At 40.2% G+C, this 27958-nt stretch overlaps 1 protein-coding gene across 1 annotated transcript; it reads right to left on the bottom strand.

Moving 5' to 3' along the window:
- Positions 1–1902: 1902 nt before the first annotated feature.
- Exoc1l (exocyst complex component 1 like) lies at positions 1903–27073 on the bottom strand. The gene is made up of 3 exons (XM_059275001.1): positions 26953–27073; positions 14878–15008; positions 1903–2169 (listed from the first exon to the last, which is right to left on the bottom strand). The coding sequence occupies exons 1-3, from the start codon at positions 27071–27073 to the stop codon at positions 1903–1905; spliced, it is 519 nt and encodes a 172-aa protein (XP_059130984.1).
- Positions 27074–27958: the final 885 nt, after the last annotated feature.

Genomic DNA, 27958 nt, shown 5'->3' with positions numbered 1-27958 from the left:
AGCATAACATTTTTAAATGTAGCATGCATCGAAACTTGTATCTCTTTAAAGGCTGAATAATATTCCATTACTTGGCTATACCAATTACCTGGTTATGTCAATTCATTCATCTTTTGATGGAAGCATGATGTTTTCTTCTTTTGGTATTATGAAGAATGCTGCAAACACAACATAATTGTATATACATTGGTATACAACTATTTACTCAAGGCACTGTTTTGAATTTGCTTGGGTCTGCACCTCTGAAGGAAATACTGAGTCATTTGGTAACTTCTTAGGAATTGCCTGTATGGAATGAGCCATCCTAAATTGTACATTCTATGACTACTTTTGAATAGCACTTCTCAATTTTTCTTTGCTTCCTAGAAAGTTAAAATAAACAAATTATTGGAGTAATGTGTGTTTTACAACTGAACCCAGAATGACAAGGCCATCAATACCAGTACTTTAAGGGACACTTTGGTACCAGTGTGATTAAGCAAGGGCATTCCAGCTTAATTTAATTCACTTTGCCCCCACCCAAATTGCAAGGATCTGAAAGGTATCCTGACTAACAAGACCTACATTTCTATTAGTAAGTCTCCAGTAGAATGTACTCTGTGAAGTCCTGGATCCATCAATCAAAGAAAAGATTTTCTTTGGTTCCTTGACTACCTGGGAATAGGTTGCTCCAGCACACCATTTCTTACATGGCCATAGCATCTACATCCCTACTAGCAGTGGAAGAGGGCTCCAGTTGCTCCACGCCCTCTATAACTTTTAACACTCATGTTCATTTCATAAAGACACAGTCATCCTAGCAGATGTGAAAGCAGATCTGACTTGACACTTGGGTTTTGATTTGCATTTGCCTAAGGACTAGTGATGCTGAACACCTTTCTCGTGTTTGTTGGTTATATGTATTTGCAGAACTATCTGTCAATGTCCTTTGCCCATTTAAAAAGGGTTGTTTTATGTCACTGAATTCTCTGTGTGTCTAGGTTTTAAGTCTTTTTCAGTCACATGATTTGAAGATATATTCTTTCTTCCAAGGCTTGTTTTCAATTTCTTGATAATGTCCTTTGGTGCAAAGAGATCTTTACATGAAGTCTGGTTTACTTATTTTTTCTTTTGACATTATAAGAATCCAGTATCAATCCCAAAGTCCTCAAGATTTACCCTTATATTTAATTCTAATATTTTATGGGTTTAGTTACTATGCTTAGATTAATGAGTCATTTATAATTTTTATAGCTGGTGTAAGGTATGTGTCTAATTCAGTTCTTTTGTGTGGATATCCAGTTATCCAAGCATCATCAGTTGAAGGGATTATTCCTTCTCCCTTGGATGAACTTGGTAGCTTTGTGTTCTGGGACTGTCCTTATGCTCGTACCAGGCTGTTTTAATTATAGTAGTTTTGTAGTGCATTTCACAAACAGAAAGTGTGAGTCCTCCAACTTTGTACTTATTTTTCAAGGTTTTATTTGCTTGTTTTTGCTACCAGGAGCGTTTGGCAGTTCTGTATGAATTTTGAAGATTGGCTTTTCCATTTCTATAATACAGGCCATTGGAATTTTTAGAGGAATTATCTTGGATATGAAGAATGTTTTGAACAGTACTGATATCTTCAAAAGATAAAATCTTATTTATGAACCCAGCATCTATTTTAAAGTTTTTTCTTGATTCTAATTTAGCCCAAACCATGCAACACTTCCAAAGTTACCATGGAACATACTGGACCCAAAGTGTCCTAACTGCTGAACAATTGCACCAAAACACATTTCATTGCAATTCACAATGCCTCATTTTATTTTAGTATAAATAACAGCCATCGAGGAAGAGGCAAAACAAACTTTTGACTATCAGTATTCAATTGGAGAGACATTTTCTTCAGACATTGATGAAGGACTTTGGGTTACATCTTCAAAGTGGCAGGGGACACAGGGACAAGCACACAAGATTGAAAGCATAAAAGCATATTCTCATGAGGACCAGGCAGTCCTTGTTGTTGGAGGACCAAATGGAGTCATCGTTAATGTAAGTTGAATCAAAGTTCACGAGGTGTAAGTCCTTCTTAAGATACACATGGTTCAGCCTGTTCACTGTTCGAGCAAAGGAGTACTTAGAGGCACAGCTGTAGGCCTCCAAGCTGTAGACTTTCTTGAAGTGCAGGTCAAAAAACGGATTGTCCTAGAAGAGAGAGAGAGAGAGAGAGAGAGAGAGAGAGAGAGAGAGAGAGAGAGAGAGAGAGAGAACTGGTTTACTTTCTATTCAAAGTCATTTCCAGGATTCCCATGGTCTGCTGGCTGTGCCTATTGATTGTAAAGTATTAGTACCAGATATATTTCTAAAATCTACAGATCAGCTTTCCAAAGCTAGGAGAGCCAAATGGAATCACTTCTTGAAAGTCAACAGCACAATCTTTGCTTTATCCCAGCCCTCAACTCCAGCAGGCATTCCCTGGGAGCCCACAGGCCACTCTGGCCAGGGAAGCAGGCAGGCTAGCTGCAGATCTTCACCTTTCCTTCCATTCTTCTAAATCCAGTCTACCCGACTCATCCCCAGCTCTTCAGCAGACCACCTGCTGCCACCTCCCTCCCCTCCTCCCCTCTCTAGTGGACCACACGATCTTCCACTCTAACCATTCCCCAAATGCATTAATTCACCCCAGCCCCCAACTCCAGCACGCATTCCCTGGGAACCTGCAGGCCACTCTGGCCAGGGAAGCAGGTAGCTAAGTACAGATTTCCACCACTCCCTCCTCTCCTCCAAATACAATCCCCAGTCTCACACCATCTTTGTAGAAGACCACCTGCTTTGCCCCCCCACACACTTCTCCGCCCCCATCTCCAGTGGATCATGCAGACCTTCCCCTCCAACCCTCTTCCTCACTCCCCTGTTATCCCAGCCCACAAGGCCAGCAGGCTTTCTCTGGGAACCTGCCAGCCAAGCCTGCCAGAGGAGCAAGTAGGCCAGCAAAGACGGTAGGCAAGCTTCAAATATTCACTTTCCCTTCTCTCCTCCATATCCACTCTTCTAGTCTCCTCCCCAGCTCTGTAACAAACTAGCTGTTGGCCTTTCTTCACTCTCTGCCTCCATTCCCAGGGGACTAAGCAGACCCTGGGGGAACAATGTGGGTGACCATCCCAGAGACGTGAAGGCAGTTCGGCTCAACCCGACTTGGTAGCCAGTGTTGGTTCAAACATTGAGAGTGACATCAAGTAGTTTATTTTAGGCATATTTAAACACAGCACTATTTGGTAAAAAGTTTCAAGTGATAATTAACTCCATCCCACTTTGATGTACATCAAAGCTTGAGACGTGGCTACACTGAAACTGTAAAGTATAAGTGATATCTTTCATAAAGACAGGTCCTACAGATTGACTGAGAAACGGGAGCTCAAGGTAAGGGTCTGGGGGATGATCTGGTGTGATCTTGGGCCACACAGCGCAAAAGTCATCAGACTTTTAACCAGGTAGAAAACAGGTCATACATTTCTCCCTTTGAAGAGAGAAGCCTGCATGTTTAACATTCCTGGTTCCCCTAGTGCTTATCTGTGAGCATAAGGACCTACATGCCTCCTACAGAACAACTTGCTTTCCTCCCTCCTGTGGACCCCCTCAACCCTCTCTAGTCTATCCCCTTTCCTAAGTGTCAACTCCCAATACCTAGGAACACATTTACCTGGAAACCCCAATGACCACACCTATCAGCTCCTGGAATAACTTCCTACCAGGCAACACACAGCCACCACACTCTACTGAGAACCAGAGAGGGCAACAGAAACCAAGGAACAAAGCACCCACCCAGCAAAGACAATTCCAGGTTTCAGCAACTAGAATTACAGTCTCCCCAAACTTAGATACCTAGATGCCAGCATAAAAACACAATAGATAGTAGCCAGGACAACATGTCTCCATTGGAGCCCAGCAGCCCTACCACAGTAGGCCCTAAGTACTACAACAGAGCTGAAGCATGAGAAAATTACCTAAAACTAGCCTTTATGGACATGATAGAAGTCCTTAAAGAGAAAATTAATAAATCTCTTAATGAAATCTATGAACACACAAACAGTGGAAGGAAATGAACAAAATGATTTCAGACCCGAAAGTGAAACTAGAATCAATAAAGAAAACCCAAACTGAGGGAAATCTGGAACTGAAACCTAAGAACCCAAATAGGAACCTTAGAGGCAAGCCTCATCAGTGTAAGAATATAAGAGATGGGCAAGAGAATCTCAGGCTTTGAAGATATGATAGAAGTAGATACCCCAGTCAAATAAAATGTTAAATCTAAAACCCCCCTGACACAGAACATCCAGGAAACATCCAAGAAACCCAGGTTAAAGGCACAAAAAATATTTTTAAAAAATCATAGAAGAAATTTCCCTAACCTAAAGAAGGAGATGCCGCCGGGCGGTGGTGGCGCACGCCTTTAATCCCAGCACTCGGGAGGCAGAGCCAGGAGGATCTCTGTGAGTTCGAGGCCAGCCTGGGCTACCAAGTGAGTTCCAGGAAAGGCGCAAAACTACACAGAGAAACCCTGCCTCGAAAAACCGGAAAAAAAAAAAAAAAGATAAAGAAGGAGATGCCTATCAAGGTACAAGAAGCATACAGAACACCAAACAGACTAGGCCAGAAAAGAAATTCCCCTCAGCACATAATAATCAAAACACTGAACATGTAAAGCAAATAGACTATTAAATGCTGCAAGGAAAAAAGACCAAGTAACATATAAATGCAAACCTATTAGAATTACACTTGACTCCTCAATAGAGGACCTGGACAGATGTTCTACAGACTCTAAGAAATCACAGGTGCCAGCCCAGACTCCTATACCCAGCAAATCTGTCAATCACAGTAGATGGAGAAAATAAGACATTCCAGGATAAAACCAAATTTAAGCAATATCTACAAATCTATCCTTATAGAAGGTGCTAGAAGGAAAACTCCAAACTAAAGTAGTTAACTATACCCAAGAAAACACAAGGAATAAATAACCCCAGACAAGCAAATCAAAAGAGGGGAAACACACACTTACACCCCAAAACTGAAATCATAGGAATCAGCAAGCACTGCTCCTTGATCTCTCTCAATATTAATGGTCTCAATTTCCCAATAAAAAGACACAGATTAATAGAATGGATGAAAAAACAGGATCTCTCCTGCTGCTGCATCTAAGAAACACATTTTTAACAGCAAGGAGAGACCCCACCTCAGGGTAAAAGGATGGAAAAAGATATCCCAAACAAATGAACCTAAGAAGCAAGCTAGTGTCACCATTTTAATATCTGACAAAATACACTTCAAATCAAAACTAATCAGAAGAGATAGGAAAGGACACTACATACTCATCAAGGGAAAAATTCATTAAGAGGGCACTGGAATCCTTAATGTCTATGCTCCAAACACAAGGGCACCCAAGTTCATAAAAGAAACACAATGGCAGCTTAAATCATGTACTGATAGTGGGAAACTTCAATACTCCACTCTCGCCAATAGACAGATCATCTAGACAAAAACTAAACAGAGAAATGCTGGAGCTAACTGATATTATAAACCTAATGAACCTAACAGATATTTACAAAACATTTCAAACAAACACAAAAGAATATACCTTCTCAGTACTGCATGGAAATTTCTCCAAAGTTAACCACATACTTGGACATAAAGCAAATCTCAATGGATACAAGAAAATTGAAGTAACGTCTTACATCCTATTTGACCACCACGGAATAAAGCTGAATGTTAACAACAGAAAGCTTACAAACTCATGGAACTGAACAACTGAACAACTCTCTACTGAATGAAAAATAGGTCAAGAAAGAATTTTTTTAAAAAAAGTTAGCGCTCTAGAATACAATGAAAATGGATACACAGCATACCGAGGTTTATGGGACACAGTAAAAGTGGTGCTAAGAGGCAAGTTCACAGCACTAAGTGTCTACATAAAAACCTGGAGAGATCTCATACTAGCAGCTTAACAGCACTCCTGAAAATTCTAGAACAAAATGAAGAAATCATACACAAGAGGAGTAGACAGCGAAAAAATAGTCAAACTCAGGGCTGAAATCAATAAAATAGAAACAAAACAAACAAACAAACAACAAATACAAATAATCAGTGAAACAAAGAATTGGTTCTTTGAGAAAAAAAATTGACAAGCCATTATCCAAATTAACTAAAAGGCAGGGAGAGAGAGAGAGAGAGAGAGAGAGAGAGAGAGAGAGAGAGAGAGAGAGAGAGGGAGAGGATGTAAATTAACAAAGTTAAAACTGAAAAGGAGGACATAGTAACATATTCTTAGGAACTCCAGAGAATCATAAGAACACACTTTAAAAGCTTGTACTCCACCAAATTGGAAAATCTAAAAGAAATGGATAATTCTTCTTGATACATACCACTTACCAAAGTTGAATCAAGACCAGATAAGCAATGTAAAGAGACCAATAACCTCTAGTAAAATGGAAGTAGTCATTAGAAGTCCCTCCCCTGCCAGAAAAAAATCCCAGAGCTGGATGGTTTTAGTGTAGAATTTACCAGACTTCCAAAAAAGAGTTAATGCTAATATTCCTCAATTTTTCCACAAAATGGAAAGAGAAGGAACATTGCCCACTTAGTTTTATGAGGCCATAGTCACCCAGATACCAAACCACATAAAGACCCAACAAAAGTACAGACCAATTTCCCTTATGAACATAGATGCAAAACTTCTCAATAAAATACTTGCAAGCTGAATACAAGCACATATCAAAAAGATCATCCACCATGATCAAGAAGGCTTCATTCCAAAGATGCAGGGATGGTTCAACATATGTAAATAGATCAATGTAATCTACCATATAAACTATCTGAAAGACACAAACCACACAATCTCATTAAATGAAGAAAGGGCCTTTGACAAAATGCACCACTTCTTCACGATGAATGTCCTGGAGAGATTAGGTATTCAAGAAAGATACCTCAACATAATCAAGACAGTTTACGGAAAGCCAATAGCTAACATCAACTTAAATGGAGAAAAACTGAGGCAATTGTACTAAAATCAGGAACAAGACAAGGCTGTCCACGCTCTCCACACCTATTCAATATAGTAGTTGAAATCTTAGCTAGAGCAATAAGACACTGAAGGAGATCAAGGGAACACAAATTGGAAAAGAAGTCAAAGTATCATTATTTGCAGATGATTTTATAGTATACATAAGTGACCCTAAAAATTTCACCAGGAAACTTCTATAGCTGATAAACACTTTCAGCAAAGTAGTTTACAATTAACTCACAAAAATCGGTAAGGCTACTACTATATACAAATGACAGACTGAGAATGAGTTCAGAGAAGCAACACCTTTCACAATAGCTTCAAAAAAGTATAAAATCTTGAGGTCACTCTAACCAAGCAAGTTGACTTGTATCGTAAAAACTTCAAGACATTAAGGGAAGAAATTCAAGAAGATATGAGAAGATGGAAAGACCTTCCCTGCTCATGGATAAGTAGAATTAATATAGTAAAAATAGCCATCCTACCAAGAGCAATCTATAGACTCAATATGATCCCTATCAAAATTCCAGCACAATTCTTCACAGATCTTAGAAAAAGAATCTTCAGCTTCATCTGGAAACACACACACACACACACACACACACACACACACACACACACACACACCAAGGACAGCCAAAACAATCCAAATAATAAAAGAATTGCTGGAGGTATCACCATCCCTGATCTCAAGTTGTACTACAGAGCTATAGTAATAAAAACAGCATGATATAGGCATAAAAACAGACACGTTGATCAATGGATTTGAACTGAAGACCCAGAACATAAATTCACACACCCATTTACATCTTATTTTTTATAAAGAAGTCAGGAATACACATCAGAAAAAAAGACAGCACCTTCAGTAAATTGTGCTGGTCAAACTGGATGGCTACATGTAGAAGACTCCAAATAGACCTATACTTACCACCTTGCACAAAACTCAACTCCAAATGGATCAAAGACCTCAACATTGAACTTGATAGAAAAGAAAGTGGGGAATAGCCTTGCACTTATTGGCACAGGAGACAACTTTCTGAACACAACACCATTAGCACAGGTACTAAGATCAACAATTAATTAATGGGGCCTCATGAAACCGAGAAGCTTCTACATGGCAAAGGACCCTCTCAGTTAGACAAAGTGACAGCCTATAGAATGGGAAAAGATTTTTACTAACTCCTCTATTAGATAGAGGGATAATATCTAAAATATATTAAAAAATTAAAAATACTAGATATGAAGAAAACAAACAACCCAAAACAAACAATTAAAAAATGTGGTACAGATCTAAACAAAGAATTCTAAAAAGAGGAAACTCAAGATGGCTGAGAAACACTCAAAGAAATGTTCAATATCCTTACTCACTTGGGAAATGCAAATCAAAACTACTTTAAGATTTCATCTTACAGCTGTCAGAATGGCTAAGATCAATAAAACAAGTGACAGCTCATGCTGGTGAGCAAGTGGAGCAAGGGGAACGTTCCTCTATTGCTTGTAGGAGTGCAATCTTGTACAACTTCTATGGAAATTGGTGTGGTGAATCCTCAGGGTGATAGGCATGGACGTACCTCAATATCCAGCAATACCACTCTTGGATGTTCACCCAAATGATACTTCATCCTACCACAGAGACACTTGCTCAACTATATTCATTGCTGCTTTATTAATAACATTCAGAAACTGGAAATAACCTAGATGTCCTTTAGCAGAAGCATGGATAAAGAAAATGTACATTTACACAATGGAGTATTACTCAGCCATTAAAAAATTAAATCATAAAATTTGCAGGTAAATGGATAGAACTAGAAAAAATGAATCCTGAGTAAGTCAATGCAGACCCAGAATAACAAATGTGGTATATATTCACTTATATGTGGATGTTAACTGTTAAGTCAATGATACTCAAGCTACAATCTGTAGAACCACAGAGGCTGGGTAATGAGTAAGAGACTGGGGGTTGAAGACTGATAAATCTCCACAGGAAAAGGAAATAGAATAGATAGTTATGGACGGGGTGGGGCAGAGACTGGAATGCGAGGATCAAGTAGAGACAGAAAGGAAAGAGGGGATGAGGGAGGGAATACGAGGAGAGATAGCTAAAATTAAGGGTCATTTTGGGGGTCACATGGAAATCTACTACAGTAGAAGCTTCCTAAAATATATACATATATGAAGGTGATCTAAATTAAGTCACCAAATAATGGGGAGATGGAACTGCAACTGGCCATCTCTTGTCACCAAATGAAGTTTCCAGTTCAATGACTGGATTACATATAGTTGAGTTATTGGCCAAAGAGGTCCCATAGAAATCCTCAAACAACCCAGGCTGTCACCAAGACTAGGTATAGGTTGCTCTCCACAAACTGATTTCAAGGCCCCAATTGCTGAAGACAAAGCTTACACAACTCATTGAACGTGGAGAAGAGGGGAGTCTACATAGAGCCTTTGCCCCTACCTTCTAGGGTCTTTGTTAAAGGAAGATACTCTACGCGCTACCAGAGAAGACATGTTAACACCTACCCAGCCACACCCTTTGACCTACAATGATGCCCTGCGTGCAAGATATGCTAGTGCAATGGTGGCACAAAGTCTGTGGGAGTCACCAACCAATATCTGATTTGACCTAAGTCTCCCTCCACAAGATGAAACCCATACCAGACACTGCCATTGTGACCAAGAACTTGAGAGTAGATAGCCAAGGGTAAAACCAAATACTACTGTAAACAAACAAACAACCCCCCCCCAAAAAAACCCCAAAAACCTCAAACCTAGTAATAAAATTACTTCTAATGACATCCTGCTATATCGTAGATCAGTGCCTTGTTCAGCTCTAAACGGGATGTCTCCATTAAATCCTTCCTCCCAGGGCTCAGGGAACCCTGAGGAAGAGGAGGTGGAAGAAGTGTGAGAACCAGAGAGGATGGAGGACACCAAGAAAACAAGGCCCTCTAAATCAACATGATAGAAGCACACACAAACTCACAGAGACTGAGGCAGCGTGCACAGATCCTGTATGGGTCCATACCAGTTGGGATCCTAGGAGAATCCCCAATTGATAACCACTTGCAAATGAAAATTGGCTTCCCCAAGGGAGTCTCACTGGGGAATCAAACTGCTCTTAAGGGTAGGCTGCATGCCCAGCAGTAGATGGCCAAGAGAAAAATGAACTCAAGTCATCTGTGGAGGTTCTTTGTCTTACATTGTGTCAGGGCTCTTCCTTAAAAAAAAAAAAAAGAATCTTATTATTTTTATCTATATTTTATCTTTTTACCTTTTAGTGTCTTTGAGTATATATTATGGCTTCCAGTTTAGTGTTTTTATGGGATTCCTGAGTGTGCGAACGAGTGGATCGATCTCTGTTTCTTGTGCCTTCTCTTGGGCTCTTTTCCTTCTGTTTGTTTTGCCAATTCTGATGCGTTAGTTTTTGTTTTATTATTATCCCATAGAAGCCTGCTTGTTTTCTAGTGAGAGAAAGAAAGGGAGTGAGTCTAGATTTAGCGAGGGGAGGAGCTGGGAGGAGTAGAGGGAGGGGAAACCATAATCAGGATGTATTATATGAGAAAAAAAAGTCTATTTTCAATGAAAGGAAAAGAAAAAGCAAACAGGAGCAAAGACTGTTTGGAACATCCATGTCTTTTCAGTTGTATAAATAAAACGTCATATAATGTGTAGTTATCACATCTTTCCAGTACATTTTAGAGGATGGGTAAGGATGGAAGAAGAGAACAAATCCTCTTGTATACTTCTGGAGGGAGCCACAGGTTTCTCCCTATGTGGATTAAGAAATCAGTCCCTTCTGTTTGAGCAGGCCCTGACAGTGGGATCAAGATCTATCCCTGGTGCATGAGCTGGCTTTCTGGATCCCATTACCTATGGTGGGAAGCCTTGCTCACCCTTGATGAAGAAGGGAGGGGCTGGGTCCTGCCTCAACTGAATGTACCAGGCTTAGCTGTCCGCCCCCATGGGAGAACTTACTCTGTTGAAGGAGGGGATAAGGGGTAGATTGGGAGGTGGGGAGCAAGAGGAGGGATGAGAAGGGGATCTGTGGTTGGTATGTAAAATAAATTAAAAAAAAGAAATCGGTCCTGCACACTACTTTGGAAGCAAATGGAGACATACTGGATGGCTAACCACCCTTTGACACTGCAGTTTACCAACTTGATAACTTTGAAGTTAACAATGTGGAGTAAGCTTTGGCAAATAGTGAGAGCCATGAAGTCGTTTGACAGATATGGACAAAAAAAATCCAATACTGACATAGCTCTTGCTGTTTCTAGTGATTTTTTTGTTATGTGTTAAAATCATGACAATCCTTGCTGCTATCAATAGGAAAGGCAATGCTTTGTAGTAGTGTCCAAAACACATTTCCATTCACAAAATACATTTTCTGCCCTGCTCCTAACTAGCCTGGAGGTCAGAGTGCACATTATTTGTTTTGCATTCCTAGTATTTATCTATTGCAACTAGTAAGTTCTCAACAGATGTGTGCTGGGCTGATGTGAGCACATCTATGAAAGGAGGGATGGAGTCAAGCATTGCCCTAAATAACAAAAAAACTGGCAAGGTCCAAACCACACAAGAATACTAATGATCTTTAAGTTCCTGTCACAACTATGTGCAAATTATTTATCTGATTTAACAGCCCTCCCCTTTAGATCAGTGGTTCTTAACCTTCCTAATACTACAACCCTTAATGAAGTTCCTCATGTTGTGGTGACCCTCAACCATAAAATGATCTTCATTGCTACTTCATAACTGTAATTTTGCTATTGTTATGAATCATAATGTAAATATCTATGTTTTCTGATGGTCTTAGGCGACTCCTGTGAGGGAGTCTTTACTAACAGGGTCTTTACCCACATGTTGAGAACCACTGCTTTAGACCATCATTTTAGATGGAGTTGCTGTGACATGTTTGTGAGATCAGTTATATAAGCTGCTGGTACACAGCTTAATAAATGGATGGTCCCTTTTTCAGGTCTGCCCAGCCTTTGATACTTACATTAAAATACTCCCTTAGTTTATACAATCAATATTTAAAAGACAAAACAAAACCAAGCTCTAGACTAAAGGCCGGAGAGGTGGTTCATTGGATAAGTGCTTGCTGTCCAAGCATGAGTGTCTGAGTTCAAATCCGCAACACTCATGTAAGAAGCTAGGCATGGTGGCATGCACTGGTAACACTCGTGCTGGGAAGGAGCAAGCAAGCAGAGACAGGAGGATTCCAAAGGCTCAATAACCAGAGATTGTTGGTACTAACTATACTGTCCAGTCCAGCCAAAAACAGTAAGTCCCAGGTTTGATGAGAGACCTTGCCTCAAAGAGAAGCAGGGAACAGCCTGCATACATGGTGGTGGCGTAACCTTTAATCCCAGCACTTGGGAGGCAGAAACAGGCAGATCTCTGAGTTCAAGGCCAGCCTGGTCTACAGAGTGACTTCCAGGACATAGAGAAACCCTGTCTCAAAAAACAAACACACAAAAAAATGGAGGGGCAATTGAGGAAGATATCTGAAAGTGACCCCCAGCCTCACGTACACATGGGCAAGCACACTTACACTCACACCAGTGCTTTATAAAAGTAATATATGGGTTGACCATAGTAGCACATGTCTACACTCTTAGCACTTGGGAGGCCAGTAGGAGATGCATAATGAGTCCCGGGACAGCTTGAGCTACCTAGTACGAGTCTATTTACAGAACAAAATGAATGACCAACAGTGGTGCAGTGATTTCAAAGGCAACACTCTGCAAGTCACACCCAACAACTGTTGTCTCGCCGTCATTGTAGTAGTTGAAGGACAATTACAGAGACTCTCAGCCGAAGGAAATCACACTGGTTGTGCCTCTAGGTTGTTTTCTCTCCCAGTTCCTGCCCCTCATCATGTGGGGAAAATCTTTCATGTCTTTGAAATACTTAGAAAAGAGTGATACTTTCCTTTAGCCTGATAATCGAAGGCTGAGCTAGCATCTGTTCCTCCTTCTCTCCTTCTTCCCCACTCTCCTCTTTTTCTCTACTAAAATTCTACAGTTAATAAGGTAATTCATGGATTTGTAATAATCTTTTGTATAAAATTGGAGGAATAGTTTTCGAAGAGGTGACATTTAGGTGACCCATGTAGTTACCGGCAGAGCCAGGACTAGAACCGAGACCTCAGTCAGCCCAACCCACCTTTGGTACAGCAGCCTATCTCTGGTTACACTAGTCAGTCTCCAAATCCAAAATTATTTTTGTTTCTGCTTTACAAATTGAATTTAATTGCAGTCCTTTCCATTTTAAAAGTGACAACTGGCTTGAAATTGCTCTATTTACCACTGTATCAGTGCCAGTGATAAAAATCACCACTGTATCATTGCTATTGATAAAAATCACAATAAGTACTTACTCCTGAGGATTCAACCCCAAGAGAAAGGTAGACATTCCCAGAGGAGCCAGGAAGAGAAGTCTTTAGCAGAATGACTGTTTGGATAATACAGTGTTTCTCCTAGCAATTCAGTATGGCAGGTAGATCCTTAAGTAATGAGAGAAGCAGAAAGGGTGATTTTTCCATTTTTACCTGGTTCACTCTCAACGACCATGATCTTCAAATTGAAAAGGAGATAATCAATAATTTTGCAATGGAATTAGAGGCCAAGAAAAGTAGGGAAGAAATAGAACACAGTTAAATGCTTCAGATGGAAGAAGGCTTCATGTATATGTTCCCAGATACCAGCCAAACTCAGCAGACATGACTATGACATAAGTAATATTTGAGAATGAGGCAGTAGAGACAAATGGGCTAAAATTGAATGTGGATGGCTAATTTCTAAACCACAGATTGATAAACCTGCTGTAGATTTCTCATTAAGAGTCAATGCAATATAAAAATTTGGTAAGTGCCAAAAAGTATAATGAGAAAAATAGCTCAAAATTTGTACCACTATCACTTAGGGAATTATTATTAAAGTTGTTTCATATGTATACTTATGTGTAAAATCTAAGGTTTAGCATTTTGTATTGTGTACAAACTAATCTAATTATAGACATGCCATAATATGCTTAATCAGTTTCTAAGTCCTCAACATTTAGGTAAAAATATATTTTCAGAAAATTTGAGTACTTAGGACACAAAACAATGACAATATCCCAATTCTTTTACCAAGAGTCTTGTCAGTTTTAAATATACTCAGTTTTAAAAGTGATATTTCTAGGTGACCTAAAAGCTAATAACAGAATGCATAATGGTTCAGAAAATGACAAAGTTCAGACACTTTGACTGGAACAGTCAATGAGTCAATGGCAACATCAAATGTTTATGGCCTAAAGAAGGAAGGAATTCCCAAAACTTAACCAGAAAAATCTGGGTTTGAGCCGGGCGGTGGTGGCGCACGCCTTTAATCCCAGCACTCGGGAGGCAGAGCCAGGCGGATCTCTGTGAGTTTGAGGCCAGCCTGGGCTACCAAGTGAGTTCCAGGAAAGGCGCAAAGCTACACAGAGAAACCCTGTCTCGAAAAACCAAAAAAAAAAAAAAAAAAAAAAAAAATCTGGGTTTGAGAGGGTGGCCTTGAAAATGTCATCTGTTGGAAAAAGTTGCATTTAAAGTTGTAGGACTGACTGGTAGATTGTGTTTAACCTGTCAAGAAGAGCTTAGGAAAGATGCTTTTAGATTTAATAGACAAAATTCAGATTCCAACTCATAAAAGCAAATCATAAAAGCCAGTGTAGATCATCTTGGGAAATTAATCCATACCACTTAAGAACAATATAATGTCATCTTAACACTTCGGACATGCCAAGAATCTATAAAGCAGGACATCGAACGGAACGATCTCCAGTGTATCGATCCTGTGCTACCTTTATAGAATGCTAACACTTACGGTATCTGCTTCTTTTCCATCAATCATTTGAAGATCATTCAAAGACCACTTTTTTGTTACTTCGTACTTTTCATCTAGGCCTACTCTGTAGTGCTTCACCATGATGATTTTTACTTCATCAGTTTTGGTCACTGTAGGACAGAAAAAAGACTTCGTTTATACAAACTCTTACTTTACATATTCTCCAAGTCACATTGCAGTATTTATTTATCTCCTTTTTATTTAATGACCTTGTACCCAAATTGTAAGTACACTCCTAATATAAATCCCAGTGTAACCTGGACTTTTGACAACATGCTTCCAAATTTGTTCAAGATATTAACTTTATTTTGTGACAGTTGTCTGTCAGAACACTGAGCAGTGCACTTTGAACTGCTTTGGGCTTTGTGGTGAGGCAGAAAATAAAAGGCTGAGCACGAGCAGACAGTCGAGGACAAAATGTGCACTAGAACAAGTCAGAATCTTAGTTGATGAGCATATGAGAAAATAAGGTATGAATAGCAAACAGCTCTGCTCATACAGCAATTCAGTATTGAAGAGCGACACTTCTAAATCTGCTGTGAAACATTGAATGCAGACGTGCCTGTGACACATCTTCCAGTGACTTGTTTGATAACGTTTGAGATTGTCACCCATGTCTCTCCAACTCTAGTGTTCAAAATGTGCCACCAGCACAGATGGTGTTATTATTCTACTTTGAGAGGCATGGGGGAAATCCTTCCATACTTAATGAGAACAATAATTTCCTGGCCCTGAAATCATTCGTCTCTGGTCTCTTTGGAATACTGAGTTGTTCTATTAAAATTATCAATGATTCAAAAATTACTCAGTATTTAGCAAGTGTTTGCTATTTGCTGCATAGATTATAAGTGGCACAGGGAGAAAAGGGAGAAACCTGGTTTCTGCTCTGATGCTCAGGATTTCAGTAGGAGGACAGGACTATCCACGGGTCATATCTACTAGGTTATTGTAAGGAGGTGGCAGAGGCGATAAGATGCCTGGAGTTTTCTTTGCAGATGGTTAATGTCACCTGGCAGGTTGTAAGCTGATTGTGTCTTCTTGAGTGAGACTGGAATTTGTTTTGGGAAAAGATTCCTTGGGTTCTGGGAGGTTTCCTTTGGCAGGCTCCTGTGATTTGAGTGTGTCCCCCAAGTTCTTGTGCTGGAAACTTCATCTGCATTGCGACGATGTTGAGAGGCCAGGCCTTTAAGAGGTTAGGTCATGAGGTCAGAGCCCTCATAAATGGATCAATGGTGCTATTGCAGGGGTAGGGTAGCTTTTGTGGGAGTATGTTCCTAATGAAAGGATGCTCGGTCTAACATCGGCCTCTCTTTTCTCCTCTCTTGTTCCCACTCCCACACTCTTTCTCTGACTTCCACTACAGATGATGTAACAAGGCTCTCACCAGCTGTGAGCTCCTCAACCTTGGAATCCTCATCTCCCCCTAGAACTCTGAGAAATGAATCTGTTCTTTATAAATTACTGTCACCAGTAGTTTGTTATAGTAGCACAAAACACACTAAGACACGTGACCTTCTAGCCATGTAGCTATAAAGCAATACATTACAATATGCTCGTCGTCATAACTGAGTGACACGAGCAGGCCATCTGGTGGGGAATTAGAGGATCACCATGTGGGCACTTCTAGGAGAGGACTCTATGAGGAAGCTGACAGCGGAAGCTGAATTTTACCAGGTAAAGGGAAGAGAGTGGACTGTGTAGAGTGGTTGGTATTAACACATGATGGACAATAAGATTAGCTAGGTTTGGAAAGTTGTTAAAATGTGTTGAATGACTTTAGACTTCAAAAGAAGCAGGAACTACTCTGGAGTTGTGATGTTTAGCATCCATCCTCTGGAGAATCCAAATCTGGGGAATCCAGAAGTGACCGTGATGTCAGAGTTAACCGAGTGTGTCCCGCCTCCTAGAGAAGAGAGTCTGAGCCAGTTGACGAGTCCAACATGAGGGCATTGGGTCAGGTGTTCTGTGCAAGCGCCTACTGGGTCAGGTGTTCTGTGCAAGCGCCTACAGTGAGACCTAGCCAATAGCCCCCTTCCCTTTGTGAGCCAGGGTTTAATAACATGGTGTCCTGTGCAGGAATTTCTCTGGCAGCACAATGCACAGGACTCATTAGAGAAGAAAGTGGAGCTGAAGGGCCTTGGGGGAGACAAGGCTCTCAGGGGGACTCTGCTGTGCAGAGTCCTGGAGTCAAATCCTGACACCACTGCAGTGTGGTTTACCAGAGGTAATTCGTCTCCAGAGAATAAAGGTCACTCACTGGTGCTAGAAAGGGGACACGAGAGGAAAACAGACTCACACGGCAAAGTTGAAGTACACAAATGAGTCGCCAGTAGACACTTACGGTTGAAGGGTTTTATTTAGTTTGCTAATGGCTGGTGGTAGGCTCAGAATGGTGTGTGGGTGGTAAACAAATCAACGAGTTGAAGCGAAGTTTAAGAGGAGGCTTTGATGACACTGGATCAGGATGCTACACTGTGGAAAGCAGACCACGGTAGTGAGTCCAAATGGAAAGGGATGGGATGCGGGCCAGACAGTGGGATGCATTTGATGTACACGTGCAGTGTCTGCAAGTTACCTCTGGAGGGATTGAGATGGGAGTTTCCCAGTCTTGGAGTGATTTGAGACTTGTGTCTGTGGAATGGTTTTCCAGGGGAGACTCAAGGGGACATTTTCAGAGGAAAGAAGTGAGAGAGTGGAGAGAAAAGATGATCGCTAAGAGGCTGGAGGAGAGAGGAAGAGGCAGGCCCAATGTCACGATGCCACAGAAGTCAGATAATGAGAATAGCTCAGAGTTTGAGGCTAATCCTGTGGATTCCCTGAGGTGAGACAGAGGGGCATGGGTCTGAATCTGAATCTGAGGAAGATTGTTAACTCCTGCCTGAAGGCTGTTTCTTTATGGTGACTGGAGAAGGAGGACTCCATGCACTAACACAGATTGCATGTATGCTGTGTGCTGGCCCCTGGGCCAGGTAGGATTCTAAAAGCTAGTAGGAAGAGAGGCTAAAGGGTATGATGCAAACCACACATTCTAGGAATTTTGAAGAGAAGGGATGACATATTTGGGGACAGAGGAAGTAACTGAGGCGCAGGTCTGGAGAAGACATCAATTATATACAGGTCTTAACTTGGAGCCAATGATGCCGAGACTCTGGGATCTTCCCGACATTGTGAGAAGTTGGCCTGTTTCTGCACGTCTATATTTCTCTAGCCCCAAAGGAGACTCATGCACATTGGCCTAGATGTTAGCCTAGGAAGACGGAAAGAGAAGAGGACAAGGAGTGTGCTGGTGGGCTGAAGAGGAGGCACTGAAGGTTTTACAGCTTCCACCAGGAGGCAGTTGTGTCTGTGGAGTTAGGAGGTCCGCCATCAGGACTGTTACTGCCCCAGCTTGCAGTCTCACCAGCCGTCGAGGGGCGGAGAGACAACAGGGGTAAAGAGATTTGGAGAGGTAATTGGGCATCGTACAAAAGTATGATTTTCAGGGAGCAAATCCCACGGCATAGTCTACGAGTTATGAAAGCCTGCTGATCGACTGTGGAATCACTCATCCACTTCATTAAGCCGATAAATATTTAAATGTCCCTTGTGAATCAAGCACAGTGCTAGGAATTGAAAAAAAATAATGAATTCCCATAAGGCACCCTTCCTGCTCTCACTGCGCCTGCAGAGAATGGAGGCTTCAGAGGAAAATATGCTAAGAGGGCTGCGAACAGCGTTGTGGAGGAGGCTCTGTGGGACGAGGGCATAGAAGAGGGGCGTGGCCAGGACAACAGAGGAGGAGCATGGCCGACTATCTGAGTGCAGGAGGAAAGGCTCAGAGAGGGAGGAATCTGAGTTGTCACAGGCAACAGAACTTACTAGAGTGAAGAAAGGGATATAGGCAATTTTAGCAATGCATGGGTGCAAAGGCCCCAAACACCCGGCACTTCTGAGTCTTGGCAAGTCTTTGGCATTGTTGGCCTGAAGCAAGAAGGTGGACAGGCAGTAGGAAGAAGGCCAGGGAGGAGTTAGTTCCTGAAAGCCTGGAATAGGTTCAGACATTATTCTGAAAACTGTGTACACATGAGGGTGTCACTGAAAAGCTTTAAATAGATAGAGAGGCCACGACTTAAATTTTAGAACATTTTCTTTTTTTAATCAAGTAAAGATACTTATTCTTTAGACTTATTCAGAGTTTCCACACACACACACACACACACACACACACACATACACACAACCTTGGGTATCAGTCCTGCTCAGCCTCCCTTTTTGAGACAAGGTTTCTCACTGGTTGTTCTCACTGAGTGGGTGAGGCTGCCTGGCCAGGAGCCCCAGGAATCTGCCTGTCTCCACCTTCTTAGTGCTGAGATAGCAAACATAATTTATATTAATTATATATACAATATATGCAGTTAGGTAATGTATTAATTAAATATATTTACCTCATGATATCTTATATTCTGCATATTTACTTTATTTTTCTTGGTTTTCTGAGAGAGGGTTTCTCTGTGTAGCTTTGGAGCCTTTCCTGGAACTCACTCTGAAGCCCAGGCTGGCCTCGAACTCACAGAGATCCGCCTGGCTCTGCCTCCCGAGTGCTGGGATTAAAGACGTGCACCACCGCCACCCAGCTATTATTTTATTTTTGTTAGTTTCATATACATGTACAATGTATGTTATTGTATTCACTCCCATCACCTGTCTTATGCCCCTTCCACTCCTACTGACTTCCTCTCCCTGACTAGCCCTACCTCCTACTCTCTTGGTGTGTGTGTGTGTGTGTGTGTGTGTGTGTGTGTGTGTGTGTGTGTGTGTTGTACAGGTAGCCACAGCTGTGGCAGGCTCATGAATGCAACAGCCATGCAACATTCAGAAGACTGTATTTCATAGTATACCTCCTCATCCTCTGGCTCTTTGAATCTCCTGTCCTTCCTGCTATCCCCTGACCCTTGAAAGGGGTGTACCCATGTCCTGTTTAGGACCGAGCACTCAACAGTCACTTATCCTCAGCACTTTTGAGTAGCTATGCAAACATTAAAACACTCTTTTGGGAAAGTTCCATAAAGGATGGGTTGGAGACAGGGAAAGGAGAAAAGATGTTAAGAAGATAATCCCTACCAGTCATCAAATTTTCTTACAATCGTGGTCATTAGCTTAATACCAAACTCAGAAAATGTAAGGATGTGTCTGAAAGTTAAGCTTTTCCAAGACAATGTAGTGCAGAAGGAGAACAGCCTCCTTCATTTGACAAAACGGCCTGCTTAGTGCTAAGGACTTTCCAATAGTTCTCTTTAGCCACGAGCCAAAGGAGTCTGCTGAGGCTGGAGTTGACCCAACCCCTAATTTCCACACTTGAGCTTTGCTGCCAGCTGGAATTAAGTGGCTGTCTCCACATTAATGCAGCTGGAAAATGGAAACTTGTCACATCGTCTTAAGAACCCAACTGCGTTTTACAAAGTGTAAATGTTAGAGAGTTATTTTCTCTTAGAGGATCAGGTTTGTAATTATGGTTTAGGGATGATATCTATGGTTTAGGGATGATATCTATGAACCTGGTTTGAAACTATGGTTTAGGGGTGATATCTATGGTTTGGGGCAATATCTACAATTCTGGGGAACTGTAGAAATAGCCTGTTCTGGATTTAAGATTTTATTCTAATTTTTCCAGGCTTTATATTTCAGTACATATTTTCAGAGTTCCAATCTTTGTCATTATCACTATTTTAATTTTAAAGCAAGCTTTGTCATTAAGGAATTTTTTCCATCACCTTTAAAAGAGCTACCAGTATTTAGGAGGTTAATGGAAAGAGGACCAGTCATTGATTTAAAATAATTAGTCAGGATCGAGGAAACGTGAAACTCACAATTAAGCCTCCCAGAAATGCATTAAATAAATAGATGGTTCTTTTGTTTTATAATCTGATGTTATGTAATGGTTTTCATCATTTAAATTAAATAATGGAAGAAGTTATCATGAAATACTTTTAAAAGCCTCAGTGAAATGTCACACTCTATTGCTAATGCCTTGTGGTTGTTGAGATGGCTATGGCTGATTTTATCATATCATATTTTCAAATAATATTTTTCTAGAAATATCTTTATAAAATCCATTTCAGGCCACACTGTGGGCCTTTAGAATAGTTAAAATGATTGGCTTTAAGCAAGTTAGGGCTTATGTTATTGGTGAACTTATAGAAATAGAAGACATGTGGAAGAGAAAGAAACTGATTTTGTAGAAACGGAAGTGTCAAAGAAACAAAATTAGCTATCCAGTGGTATTTACACAGGTTTGTTTAATCAGCTCCTTTCTAGAATATTCTCAGCATACCTACTGAAAGCCACATGGTATAAAAGTAAACGCGAATGGACCTGGCTTTCAATTCTCCGTTTGCCATCTACTGGTGGGTGATCTTGAGCAACTGTAATTTGACCTTATTGTCCCTAAGAAGTGACGAATGAGCAAGCACATAGGAAGCTCTTGAAGTTTCTGCACTCACGTGCTAAGAGGTGCAGTTATTCTTCTCGGTTAGAAGTGTGGTGAAGTGGAAAGAAGTTGGGTTTAGAATTGGAATGATTATCTGTAACCTTAGGCTAATTACTTAACTTCTCATGATCATTGTTCCCTCATCTGTAAAACATCTCATCTGCCTGAAGACGACAGGAAATAATTCACAGAAATGGCATTAAATGAACTCCTGCCTGAGTCTGAGTAGGCATACCTCACAGCTCTCCCTTTCATCTAATCTACTAAGTTCATCCTACTAATGAAAATGATTAAGCAGTTTTCCTTCTTCAAAACTTCAAAGTTTCTGTGCATGCTACAAATGGTGTGGCTTGGATTGGCAGATCATTTTGTGTATATCTATATGTGTACATTTATATCTCCAAAGTGTTAAATTAACCACTGGGAAAATCTGTCTCAGGTAACTAACTGATGAGGATATAGTGTGTATTGTTGATTTTATTTATTTATTTCATGTGTACTTGGGTGTACACAGTTATAAGTGTGTGTGTGTGTGTGTGTGTGTGTGTGTGTGTGTATGAGAGAGAGAGATTTACTTTGATAGACAACATTTCACATATCATAACTTTGATTGTAACCAAGTTATATGATAACTTTTGTGTTGTATGCAATTTTAGTAAGATGTACATTTGTTTTATAAATCAACTCTGTATTAATCCCCCCTTTTAAACAATAGGTAATGAAAGGGCATTCCAAGTATAATTTCTGCAAGTGTGTTCTTTTTGGGGCCACAAATTTCTATACTGTTGCAGAATCAAGTATATCCATAGTTATATTACAGAATGAAAACAAATACACATGCTACCTGTGTTCTGTTCTGTGCAAAGGATGTGTGCATGGCAGCTTAGATATATTATGGCCCAAGTCTCATTATGTTGGCATGATGATAACAGTTTTATGTATATGAAAACTTTTCAAAATAGTATCCCATACTTTCATGCTCACAAATAATCATCAATTAGCAGTACTGTTCTCAATTTAGTGTTCAAAAGCTACTCAGTGAAATTGAAAGTTTTAAACATTCTTTAGATTTGTGCTCTCTGTGAATAAGATCCTGGGAAGTCACACATTTACCCAGGGGTTCTGAATGAAGCCTTGAAAAGTACTTCCAAGCAGCTTCCTTTGCATAGTATTTTATGTAATACTCATAAGTGATGTGACTAAAGTTTTCTTTTCTTTGAATCATGAAGAAAAATGTTCTGGGTGGCATCAAAACCTAGTAAATAGAAAAACACTCAGTCCTCATAACTCTGACAAGTATCACTTATTTTCAGATTAGTACTTAGGAGTGTCTATATTATAGATTAGGATCAGCATCAGGGAGAACATGTAGGTGTTTTATTCTCTTGGAGGTTGGGTGACCTCACAATATTATTCATTCTAAATATATCTAAGTAAACAACTGTAAAACGGGCCCAGTATAATATTTAGAAAAGGGACCAAGAAAGGGTAATGTTAGGTTGCAAGGAAGGACACAATGCAGGCCAAAGACACCCGATTCATGAAAGAGGATATGAAGCTAAATGTTTTTCTAGTTTCAACTCTGTCATTTTCCTTTCTTTCTTTGTGGCAGATAAGCTCATAAAAATGTAACTGTCAGTGAAAATGTAAAACCCTAAGGAAAGCTCCATGGCCTCAGAATGGCCACTCCTGCTGTACAGAAGTTCACGGGAATGAAGAGAGGTTCACAGAGACTGTGGCAGCAGGCAGAGGACCCACACGGGTTTGAGCTAGAAGGGGTCCCAGCATTGAGAGGGGAAGCAGACAAGGGGTCCCACCACCAACCCAGAAGTTATCTGCAATTGATGCCTCCTGGCAAAAGGAAAATCCGTTTTCTCCAGTGGAGTCTCACTGGGTGTATCAACCATGGTCCAGGCAGGCCCAGGAGTAGTTGGCCAGCCCAAAATGAACTCAGTGGTATTTTTTGCAGACTTCCACCTCCAATTTTGTTGCTATTTTTTTGTCTTATTGGTCTTTTGCTTATTTGTTTTAATTTTCTTTTTTGTTTCTTATTTTTTTTTTTTAAGGAGGGAGAGAAGGGAGGGGTGGGGAGAAGGGGGGAGGGAGAGAGTGTGAGGAAAGAGAATATAAAGTTGAGTGGTAGGGAGGTGGAGAGGATCTGGGAGGAGTTGGGGTAGGGGAAAACATGATCAAAATATGTTGTGTGGAAAACAATTTTTTAATTGAAAAAGAAATATAAAAAAATGTGGAGTTGGGACTAGCCAAGTATTTGTTTGAGTGGGTGCCTTAATCTACCTGCATGCTGTCTTCATTTGGGAGTTCATTACAATAAAGTGGTTTTTATTAAAGAAAATACCCATGATTGAAAAATGTTTTCCTAAAAATATAAGAACACTTAAAATAATCTATATATGAGTATATGCATAATTTAAAAGGTAACAGAGTATATCAAGTCTTTATAGTATATTTTATTTTTACTATACATATGTATTTACATATATATTACAGCATATATATATACTACCCAGTATATATGTTGACATTAAATATCTTTCTACATATTTTAAAACTTAAAGCTGCTTCTTTTAAGGCCCTACTTTTACCTGCTTAAAAAATAAACTACCTTTAATAAAAATTCAGGAGGGAGAATAGTAGGGGAGCACCTGATAGGTGTTTATAATTTTTATTAATTCTTTGAGACTATCATACAATGTATTTTGATCATATTTACTCCCTCCCAACCCTTCCAAGATTCACCCCTTACCTTACCTACCCACTCAACTTTGTGTCCTTCCACCTTTTTTAGATGATTAATTAATCGTTAACTAAGGAGGTTAATTTGTGGTGCCCATACGCTCTTAGATATGTGGCCGTCCGCTGGAGCATGGTCAACCCACCAAGGGCCATACCCTTAAAGAGAGCTGACTCTCAGTCTTCCAGCAGCCATCATTTGCCAATAGCTCCTTAGCTAGAGAAGGGGTTCCTAGCCACCTCCCCACTCCATGGTGGGACTTTGTGCTCTCACAGCCACTATGATTCCATATGTGTAACTATTCTGTTTTTATTTCTATTTTAGAGATGTCAGCAATAAGGTCACAAAAGATTATTATCTTATCTCCAATTTCACGGCTGATAGGCAACAAATCAGGGCCAGACTTTATAATAAGATTTCATGTCAAGAATTTCCAGGTCTGTCCCACCACATCCTTTTACTTCCCATTCAAATTTGGCTAATGCTACAACACAGGCTATCAAACTCTTCTTCTTACACATATGACTTTTTTCCCCCCTCACACCTGCAGGAAACAGAGCTCCTCCCTACACTGGAAGATACTGCTTTTAACTGCCAGGAACAGTGGTGTATTATGGTGGGATAAACTAGTCCCAGGGAGAAATCACCACGCAGAGCCTGAGATGCAAAGGATGTAGGTCCCAGGGAATGTCCAATGTACTTTGTAGCTACCTACTGATAGGGACATTGAGTTTATGGTGTCTTATTTTGATATCAGCCATAGAATCATCAAGATTTAATAGAAAACAGTTCCTGTTTTGAGACCACTGCAAAGGTTGGACCCTACTCAGATAAGAAGGAAGTTCAACCATGGTTAAATATCTTAATTTCTTTAATCAGAAAAATGCATGATGGAATATGACTACTCTGGACCAATGGATCTCATAAATAGGAACCACTGGATTAAAGAAGATGAAGAGGCAATCATGTGACCTCTACTCCCTGAAGATTGACAGTGCTTCAAGTATGGAATCATCTGCTTCAACAAGTGTCCAGTGACTCTTGATTCATGTCAATAGATATTTTCCAGGTAAAGCATGGTTCCACTCTTCGGACTGTCAAGAATCATTCAAACTGCTGTTTGGTTGAAATGTTTTTGTAATGGTCATTTAAAATAAAGTGTTACATTTTGGGAAAGTGCTCCCAGGCTGATGGACATGAAGTCTAGCTATGAAAGTGAGAAACTAACAAGGCTTAATGTGTCAACTTTATGTGGAATATCATGAAATCATGTCTTCCTAATCTAGAGAAGAGCTTGACTTCCTTAGCACACATCAGAGTCACTGAATATTTTCCAAATGTTTAATTGTAGGATATATATATATATATATATATATATATATATATATATATATATAAAACAAGTTTAGTTAATTATGTAATTATTGAAGGGAGTCACTAAGATATGTTTGGTAAATTAGATTAATAACTTACCATGGCTATTTTATTTTTAAAACTTTTTATTTTAAAATACTGCCAATGCTACCTAACGAGAAGCTACTTATATAAAGCAGGCATCATAACAGGTAAAAATTATTATATTTTTTATTAGAATGGGCATCCTCTTTAGCATAGTGGGTAAAAATACCTTTTGATTCGGGGATTGGGTGATGAGAATGCAATGTGGTCTGTTAAGTAATTTTAATTTACCTTTTTACATAATTTATTTCATGAGTCGATTAAGTCTCTTACATTGTTGACATGCCAAATCCCCATACTTCATATGTGTAGTATAATAAGCTTAGGCATTAGATAAGTATTACTATGCTTATTGTTGAATAAATACTTGTATACTTAATAGAAATTATAACCTTTTAAAGAATTCTTAGAACTTTCCCCAAAGATGCTTGGCTTCCTCCTGACATGTTTAGAATGCTCTTCTAAACCAGTTTTCAGCAGGACAGAGATAATGAGCTATAGGAAATGGGTGTTTGCCTTTCAAAAGGAACATCTGCAGCCAACACTAGACTTTCTGATCTCTTTTCTCCTAATCCCCTGAAGGGTACCGGGAGGCTTGGGCCAGGAAAAGGGGGAGCTGCACACCCAATTCAATAACAACACAAACATTTCTATTTAAATTCATAAAAGGTTTGGAAAATCTTAATTAATGCAAAAGCCGGTTCACAGACAATTTTCTTGTATTTTAAAAACAGGAAGGAAATTCTTATTTTACTAAAAACTTTATACTTCAGATCTCTACATTAGAGCTTGTTCCCTCATCTGTAAAGTTCTATCTTCATGAACTAATTTCTACTATCAAAGTATTGGTAATATTTTTCTGTAAGAGAATGTTTTTAAAGAGAATTTCTTTCTTCAAAATTAACCACCAGAAAGTCTCAATAGGTCCTAGGAGGACAAGTCTAAGGTTCTGTATCTGTTCCAGACAGAAAGGCATTGGGAATGGCTGTATAACTTGGTTCTGCGATGCATTTAATCATACTCAGAGTGCTATTGGATTTTTAAAAGTGAGTCTTCTTCATACACCAAAATTGTATGCTGTGAAGCAAATTAGATAAAAGATTGGAGGGAAAAAAACGATCAAACCAAGAAAAGTACAGACCCAGTTTCTCTTCTGAATCATTAATGCCGTCTAATATATATAACGTTCACCTTAGCGCTTTTAAAAGTCTGTAGAATATACATTCCACATTCCTTAACCTGGCTAATTAAACCCTCAAGAAGATCTATGCATTCCTGAGCCGGGTAGGAAGACAGACACAATTCCTCTATACTCCTTATTCATTCCCCTTTGAGCTCTTTGCATTTTGAAATGATACCAGAAAGCAGCGCTACTTACCTGACACACAGAGGTAATACCTGTCCTGGACCGAGAACTCGATCTCAATAAACTCGCAGAGATTCTGCGCCAGCGGCTTGAACAGTTTTTTCTCCAAGTCTTCCTTCACCAGCGATGACATCTCGGGTTCCACCTGGCTCGTGTTTGGGATCAAGCTCACTCTGTCCTCGCTGCTGCCGCTTAGATGTCTCCTTTGGGTGTGCAGGCCTCCGGCTTCCCACTCTCTTTACCTTCTCACTCGGAGCCAAAGGCTGGGCTCCCGACACTGGGTGCCTGCTCAGTGGCAGCCCCACCTCAGCAGCCCAAATCCAGTGTTAACCCCCCTCTGGCATCTTCAGCATCCAGCCCACTGCAAGCTGCTCTCTGGGAGTTCTCCTCTGGCTCGCTGATGGGGGAACATATTGATGAACGCTGACAGATGGCCACAGATCTACTTGTGGAGTCTCCGGGTCGGCAGCCTTTCCCCTTTCACAGCAGCACTATGCAGAGAAAGACCACTACTTCAGCTTGATGCCATTATATAAATCAGCTGTCTGGCGCTATTGATTGGGATCATCTTCCATTAAGAACTTCGCTTTCACTGCCCAGAAAAAAGGCATCCGTGTTTACTCCTAACACTTCCAACAGGTCTCCTCTCTCTTCCCTTTGCCCTCCTGCAATGCACTCAAGCCTTTGCTTCCAAGAGTTTGCACAAATTCCTAGGCCTAAATTATTATTATTATTATTATTATTATTATTATTATTATTATTATTATTTGGTGTTTTGGTTTTTTCGAGACAGGGTTTCTCTGTGTAGCTTTGCACCTTTCCTGGAACTCACTCTGTAGACCAGGCTGGCCTCGAACTCACAGAGATCCGCCTGCCTCTGCCTCCCAAGTGCTGGGATTAAAGGCGTGCACCACCACTGCCCGTGAATTATTTTTAAGATGGACATTTAGACGGGCCCACTTTAATTCTATTTATGCCTCCACTCAAATGAAAATATATCAGGCACCTGCTAGGGTGA

Source organism: Peromyscus eremicus, chromosome 10, assembly GCF_949786415.1.
Source record: "Peromyscus eremicus chromosome 10, PerEre_H2_v1, whole genome shotgun sequence".
NCBI classification, from domain to species: Eukaryota; Metazoa; Chordata; class Mammalia; order Rodentia; family Cricetidae; genus Peromyscus; species Peromyscus eremicus.
This window is presented reverse-complemented; position numbering and strand designations above follow the sequence as displayed.